Below are 8,544 nucleotides of genomic sequence, written 5' to 3'. Positions count from 1 at the left end.
GGGATGGAGCGCTTCTGTCTATTGTCTTCCCAGTTCAATGCTGATGCTTAATTTTCAAAACTTATATATTACCAAGGGACCTACGCCATCAGTTAAGAAAAAAAAACCCCGACAAGTACAAAATGTGATACAGGGAGCTGCTTTTGTGCAGAAGAAACGTTATTTCGCCCGGAATAGACGGATTCTTTAGGGTGTAGAGAGAGAATATAATTTGGGGGGAAATTCGAGTGTTTTTTTTTACTTGTTCTCATTAGAACCTCTTTTTGGATCGAAAATGTCAGCAACGTTCCCGGGTCTCGTCCATGATCCCGAGGTAATTTTATTACGGTGCCGATTGCTCTAATATTTCTAAAGCTGCTGTAGTCAATTAAAAGTTACTTTTCGTGGCTTTAAGAACGAAAATTATTCGTTATGACATCTGTCGCGCGAATGGCATTCATCGGATTGCAACAGTTGCCACAATGAAAAAAAAATGTTATCGCTATAAAGATTGAAAGTTAAGTAGCCGGATTTAGATAAACCGCCGTGTTATTGTTTGAAGGGATTTGTGTATTTTCAGTGGGTGATGAGTAGATTTAAGACGGTTGCGGTTGTATTTTCTCGAAGGCTTTAGTGTTTGAGCGATGGGGTGGATTGATTGTACTTTTGTACCTGCGAGGTATAAGAAATGACAAACCAGATTTGTTTTCTATTCTTTTCTTTTTTTCAGATACGTCATGATGGATCAAACAGTTATCGCCTGATGCAGCTGGGATGTCTGGAATCAGTAGCAAATTCTACAGTCGCCTATTCATCCACATCTCCTTTAACCTACTCGGCGAATGGAACCGATTTTACCTCACCTTATTTCTCCACAAACCACCAGTACACCCCTCTTCACCATCAGTCCTTCCATTATGAGTTCCAGCACAGCCACCCGGCAGTCAACCCAGATGCCTATTCTTTGAATAGCCTCCACCATACCCAACAATATTACCAACAGATCCACCATGGAGAACCGGCAGACTTTATCAACCTGCACAATGCTCGGACTCTCAAGTCCTCTTGCCTGGATGAGCAGAGGCGAGAGCTGGGCTGTTTGGAAGCCTACCGCCGTCATGACCTGTCTCTAATGAGCCATGGGTCCCAATATGGCATCCACCCAGACCAGAGACTTCTGCCAGGTCCAAATCTAGGGCTACCGCCTCCAGGTTCTGATGACATCCAGGTAAAACTATTATTAATAATAATACCGAGATTTCAAATCCCAACATAAACCGCGGTATCATCTTACACCCGTACATAAATGTAAGATTTCAGTTTTCAAATTTGAACAATTTTAAAATATTTTTTCTACCCTACTTCCAATAAAATAGAGAAACGAGTTAGCCGGTGATCTTTGTCAGGTCACAGTCGTATGGAAAATAGCACGAACAAAAATTGCGGCATTCAAACCGTAGTAACTCCCTACAGCAAGACCAGACTTAGTACAATGCAGGGGAATATATCATGGTTTTTGATACATTCCCTGCATAGCTATCTGAAATCTTACAAAAAACATGTTGTGACTTTGCTAAGATCGCATAGAAGCAACGGTTCCTCTGACACTGACGGCTACGCCGTTATTTGCCGCCAATCCACTTAAAATTGTGAGCAGCGTCAACTGCACAGAAATAAATAAGAATCGAAATGTGACGAATATTATTACGTAATGCTTATTATCTGCTAATTGTTCTCATTTTTAGTATCAGCTGCTCCTTAAAAGCACAAGATTCAATGGGGCATTTCTACATCCATGTTATATACTATAATAGCTTATTTTATATTTTACCTACAAAACAGTAATATAGTTTTTCTACATGCATTCACTAATGTTCCTCCACCTCCTCGGAGGAACTTTTTGAATGCATCAGTATAACTGGCAATGAAGTAATTTTAAGGCAAGAAAATCAGATGTTATTGTTTAAAGAGGTCGGAGAAGATTCAAAATTAAACGATTGCCAGTGTAATCTGAAAATCAATGTAAAATGCGGGAACGAGTTAAAGACAAATAGAAATTTCACAAAAAATAAATCGACATTTTAAAAATCTTTGCGATTTTTAACGTCAGTTAATTGATCAATTTGAATATATTAAACCGCACATACAAGTAATCAATGATAATGTTCCCTTTTTAATTTCTGCTGCTAATTAGCAACATTTAGCAATCATACTCACGTTAACCTCAGCTTTTTTTCCTGCGTCCTGTTTGTAAGATTGCCGCTCCGACAACTCAAGTGAAAATCGGAGTTTGACAAACGCTGTCTGATAGCTCGCTCACACGCTGCACTGGGGTATGCAATCTCTTCTAAAGGACACTCCGTTTTTTTAAAAAATATATATACTTATCTCTTTGATCAAGAATGAAATTAAGAAGATTAGAATACGGAAAACGTGACTTTCTCCCTTTGTTTGCCAAAGCAAGGGCAATAAATTAAATAACAGTATCAGATCGAGAACGGAGTTGTAGCCTTATTAGAAAGAACTTCGCAAATTCGGTTTTGAAAAATCTTAATTTAATGCAATACATTCTGCTTAACTAAACTCCTTTATGTTGCTGCTGAGCACGTCTGGTGCTGATTTTTATAGTTGTACATTTTTGGTCTTTTTCCTTCACACAAAGCGTGGTGTTTCTTTTAAAACGGATTAGGGAATTTGCAAGCGAGAAACAATAAGAAAATGCAACGCGCGGGAGCACCGTAGTTTATCCAATTTTCGACTTTATGTCACCCTTCTATTTACTTATGCGAAATTATCTGACCAGACTAGTTATCAACAAGCCCCCTGCCCCCCATTACCTTTCTTTTCATAAGGTACGTGTAAAAAAACCCCGAATGAAATATGCACTTTAAACGATGTCTATTACTAGGCTAAATTTTGGTTTCTGTAAAATCAACTTAAACACTTAATTACGTCCCTATATGTAAATATCAAAAAAGTGTCATTTTTTAAAAAAAATAATTCTCTTCCTAGTCAATTTCCTCTGGACTCAAATACACTGGAGTCTGCTTAAACAACTGAACAGATGCAAACGGTCTTTAGGCAGTAGATACATCTTTGAGCTCCCTAAAAAGATTTGCTATGCCAAACAAAAGAAACTGTCACACCTTTTCCCCGTCACGAGTTTAATTTATGCTTGATCTAGGAGTTTTTATATTGATTTTATAATCACTTTAACCCCAGAACATAAGAGAAAGGGCTGTGAGTTTCTAAAGGTTTACAAGAGCGCGTCAATAGGGCGAAAAAAGAGAGAAAAAAGGAGCAAGGCAAATTCGAGCGGTCTTTAGTATGCGACACCTCTCTCCGAATTCTTTTCAAACTTCTCCATGGATTAGACAGGCCAGAGAGCTTTATTTTTTTATCCAGTAAATGGAAATCCGTGCGTAAAGACAATAAATGTTTACCATTAATATATAAATAGTAATGGGGAAAGTAATTTCAGTGTAAAAGAGAACACTGAAAACGGCGCATGGGTTTATAAATCTGCTCGTGATCTGTTTCCTGACGTCCTTAAACTAAGTGTGTGTTTGCTTAGAAGAGTATTCAATAAATTCAATGATTCGACTGCGTGTGCCTTATTAGAAAGCCAGCTTGGGAAGAAATAGATGTTAAAAAGTAAATCAAATATATTTGCCAGTACCTTTTTATAAATGTTTGTTTAATGATGAATCTATCCCATAAAATGGAATGTACAAAGCACATTAGGTATTTTTATATTCACGATCACTCCAAATAAACATGAACAAGAAATTAAATCGAAAACATAATTTTATTGTGAATGTTGAAAATACAAGATAACGGGTAAGTTTACCGTCGTTTTCTTCGGACGAAATGTGTGGATGTTTAAAGAAAATAAATTGCCTGTATCCCTGATACAAAAACAACAGAATGCATTTTATTTTTAATTTCAGTTTTCTTACCTTGCATTTGTGTTCTGATTTGTAGAACTCAGTGGAAGCACAATGTGGATTAGTTTTAAATGGTCAAGGCGGGGTAATACGGAGGGGTAAGTCTGATTGTTTTATTTGGATGCGTGGCACAAAAGCAAAGTCATAAAATCTGTTTTCGAAGGAATATAGACCGTCGTTACTTTTATCAATTGTTGAGAGTATTGAGCACTCACTGTTAGTTTCCGGATACTGTAATCGGGAAGAAAGGGAGCATCAAACTATTCTTCAGGTCCCAGAAAATAGGGTAGGATCTTTATAAACCATAGCGTGTTCACGGATTGGTCAAACCTAGGAAATGAAATATGAGCCAATAACGTTACAAAGCTAAACTATGATCAGGTATAATTTGAATCGCAACTGGAAAATAGTATTCAATTGAGAAGGGACTTCGTTTCTGCCTGGGCAGGCATATGCTTTGCTTTCAAATTAACTCGGTTGATGTTGAATGCTGTGTAACAGTTGGGAATAAGCATATGGCACCAATACATTTCTTCAACGAAATTTTGAAATTGTGAAAAGAAAAACACAAGCATTTATTTAAAGCAAAAATACAAACACGCGTGTTAGCGACGAGTAACCCATTTAAAATACAGCGACGCTCACACAAATATTAATATTTGGATTTTAAGAATAACATGTACGAATCGGCTGATTCTCTGGCCTTTTAAAGCATCGTCAATGCATGCAGTCCCGCAGACTTAAAATTAAATTTCTGCAGAATAAAATAGAGATACTATTAACACAAGTCAGAATAATGACCGAATGATCTTTCCTATCGCTGCGTAGTTCATATGAAAGAACCAACCCTCCCATTGTCAACTATTCAACAGTTCAAAGTTCTACATTTCCGACGTTTCAGTAGTGTAGATGCTGGTGGTTGGGGGGGTGGCGATGGAGGGGGTGGAGTTTAGTTAAAATAAGTCAAACCATATTAATAAGTATAATATTTGCTTTGCGTTTGGTTTATTGAGTTAAGCAAGAATAGTTGATCATTCGAGAATTGCGATTTATCTAATTTATCATTATTCTGCTGTTTAAATAAAATTTTCTGTGGAGCATAGAAACACTTTTTCTAAAGTTACATATTATCCCATGCTACTCTTTGACAGGGACAAAAGAATATTTGCTTTATGTTAGTTCCAAAAAAGCTAGAATAAATCTTTGCAAACACCATGCATTTATAAAGACGACTGCAGTACTTGGAAATGTTAAGAAAACTGTTTTCAGTTTAAGAGAATAATGTTCCCCGTGTAAAATGCAATTTTATTTCGGATTGAACAATTCGAGGGAAAAAAATAATTTCATAGTAATGAAAGGTTATAAATCGGCAGAGATGAATTTGTAGCTCTTATAAAGGTACCATGGTTTCTTATTTTCAAAATAGCATTTGGCCTATGGAGGTGTTTAAGTAACTTGAAAAATACGTTCCGATATATTAGTCAGTTTAATATAAGAAAAACTGTGATCGTAAGAATATTTTAAATAATTACAATGGACCCTGATTATTATTGTTATAATATTAATATTAATAATAATGGCGAGTGTTTTTGGCGTTTCAACACATTCATAATTCAATGATACAAATATGTCGACCATTATGTTTGTTACGTTTTCTTGTGTTTAAAGAGTGCAGAATAGTGTCTAGCCTGTCCGTCACATATTTATATTAAATGTTGCTGCGATAAAAAAAAATGAGCACATTATCCATCTTCTCTTGTCCCCGTGGATTATTTGAAAGTGTAGAGTTAACTTCCGGGAAGTAATGTCGGCTGGTCAACCATGGTGCTGAAGACAGCTCCTTTCACTTTAATTCTCAGTAACTTGATGCACCTTAAAACTCAAGTATATTCCATGGCGAGAATGTGTATTTTTGGCCATTGTCATTTTTTTGATTGAAAGCTCTGGGATATCTTAGTTCTAGAGTAAAGACAATATATCACTCGTGTGGTCTTTTGTTGCTGCATCTTTCTAACAACAAAATGTGAATTTAACTAGCCGAGCTTTTCTAAACGGGCCTTTGTTGACTGTTGAGCGGGTTAGATTTGCGCCTATCTTGTTTGCAGCATTCAACATTATATTTAGAATGGATGTTAAGGTATCACGGGGTTCTATTATTTCAATATGTCCCTGAGCTCTGTTACAATGTCACGCAAAAAGCCCCGAGTCAACTTTAACAAAAAAGCAGAAAATAATGGAAACACCCAGAAAGTCAGGCAGCATCTGTGGAAACAGAAACAGATTAATGTTTCAGATCCAACCCCATTGTTGAATGGTCTTGGACCTGAAAGGCTAACTCTGTTTCTTTTTCCACCTATACTGTCTTACCCACTGGGTGTTTACTGCATTTGCTATTTTTATTTCAAATTTCCAAAATTTTGCTTTTTGTAAATTTTCATTGACTGCTTGTCAACTTTAAACTTGCTTCATCCTTAATATGGAAGTAGGCTTGCTTGGTTAGGCTACCAAAAAGAAAGTTGTCCTTCCCTAAAGGACAGTTGGACTGGGCAATGAGCATTCCAAATTCCTTAAAGCTGTTCCAAGAGGGAGGGAAGATGCTGATGATCTTTCACACCAGTGTCAAGAAACCTTCACTCTCTTTGGAGTTATCCTTTTGAGATTGGAAAGTAAGATTTTGTCTGAAGCACTCATATACATGGTACTCCAGTGCATAGCAGGTGTTCAGTCTACTGAAGACATATCCTGGAAAAACTTTTTGAAAAAGTTATGCAGGTGTCTTGTTGATATTGTTGTTCCCAAGATTTTCCTATGGGTCATGATGGCAGATATAGCTGGAATGCAGGAAGTCCACCTGTAATCAAAAATAAGGAGACTATGTGGAATACAAGTCATATTATATAAGGTCTGTAAAAATTCCACATTCAGGAGATATCTAGTTACTTTGCTTTCATCAATGTTTGAAGGGGATTTGAACTGCTTCTCCCTAGAAAGCACTGATATTTATGGAAATGCACAGCAATTTTTTTTTCTCTGGGAAATGCACTTCTGCTCCAGGAGCCAGACAAGTGAGCAGGAGAGTTACTCTATTTCTCTCTAAAGTTGGATGTAGGACTAATGTTTACTGTCACCTTTCTAATTTCTTTTGAATGAGACCTTAATCTGAGGCTACAACTGTTCGCTTGGTGGGATGTTGAAGTTTCCATGGCATCATTAAATAGAAAGAATATGGATTGTTTCATGAAGTCCTTGAACTAGCAATATAAAATGAATTATTGTCTGTACTTTATTGTTTATTTGTGGGAGCTTACTCCTTGAAAATTGGCTGCCTTGTTCCCTACATTACGTTTCAAAGATACATCATTAGCTGTAAATCCCAAGGCCTTGAAAGGTGCTACTTAAACGTACTTTCTCATTTTCATCAATCATACATTTGATGGCATAATAAAGCATAGTGTTGTTGTGTTTATATAGGGGTACTTAGTAAAGAATAGCCATGCTTTCCAGGAACTATTTCTGAAAAACAAATGTAAAGAATGTTACCCCAAATTACTAACTTAAAGACTGAAATAATCAGCAGGATGAGTTTGTCATCAGTGGTAAATTATGCAGCTGTGTAGCACTTGAGGGAATCTCGAAAGCATTGATTGGAAAATACAAGACATTTGTTCCCATTGTTGACTTACAGTACATGTTAAAGAGGCTTGTACAGGATACCAACCTTAGCTTGGACACTACGTGCAGTGCAGAGAAGCAGTGAGGGTTAGTCTATTTTTTTTCATTTCTTATAAATGATAGCAAAGTCCCAAAGCTGGGTAGGTGTGCTATATAAGAGACCTGTCTAGATGATTCTCCTTCATGTTTCAAAGTTGCTGGCTGTACAATATTCCCATGCCTAATGTTTTATACCAAACCAGGATGTGGATTTACAGCAAAAAAGGAGAATTAATCATGTAATAATATGGTCTAGTCTAAACTAGAGTAATGTACCAGCATTTCCATGCAATGCACTTAACTGAACTTATATTATTTCAGTTTAAATTATAAAAGGAATGTAGAAAATTTTGAAAATACTCTACAATTCATAGACCATCTGTGGAGAGATAAAAAGAGTTAACATTTCTGGTCAATGGTTTTCTGAAAGGCCATTGACTGAAACATTAACTCTGTTTTTCTCTCCACAAACGCTACCTGACCTGCTGAGTTTCCCCAGCATTTTACGCTTTTATTTCAGGTTTTCAGCATCTACAGTATTTTGCTTTACTATTAGTTTAAATTCAATGTGGCATTTCTCTACAGGACATGAATGCATTGTTCTTATAACAATAATATGTAGAAAATCACTATCAACCAATGAGGAATCCAAAAAGTGGGCTTCTCAGTAATTTTAAAATGTTTTGCAATAATGCTCCCTTTCTGTCGATATAAGCTATTCAGCTCACAATAAAATAATGAATTGTGTCTCATATTCCTATTGTATCTAAAATAATAGGGAAATATATTATTCAGATTATTATGTGTGATGAAATGAGACTGTTTCCTCAAGATACCATTTTCATTTTACATATTCACTTTTGGACACCTTCTCCATTTAATAGGTATGGACCAAACATATTTTGTT

General features: G+C 36.3%; 1 protein-coding gene across 1 annotated transcript in view; it reads left to right on the top strand.

Annotated features, from left to right (window-relative positions):
- The first annotated feature begins 274 nt into the window (after positions 1-274).
- Positions 275-8,544, top strand: part of tfap2d (transcription factor AP-2 delta (activating enhancer binding protein 2 delta)) — a 47,401-nt gene continuing 39,131 nt past the window's right edge. The window contains exons 1-3 of the mRNA XM_052024972.1: positions 275-313; positions 710-1,207; positions 3,964-4,024. Of these exons, the coding sequence (XP_051880932.1) occupies positions 275-313; positions 710-1,207; positions 3,964-4,024 (598 nt within the window). The remainder of the gene's footprint in view (positions 314-709; positions 1,208-3,963; positions 4,025-8,544) is intronic.

The sequence above is a fragment of the Pristis pectinata genome, chromosome 10 (assembly GCF_009764475.1).
Source record: "Pristis pectinata isolate sPriPec2 chromosome 10, sPriPec2.1.pri, whole genome shotgun sequence".
In the NCBI taxonomy this organism is placed as follows: domain Eukaryota; kingdom Metazoa; phylum Chordata; class Chondrichthyes; order Rhinopristiformes; family Pristidae; genus Pristis; species Pristis pectinata.
This window is presented reverse-complemented; position numbering and strand designations above follow the sequence as displayed.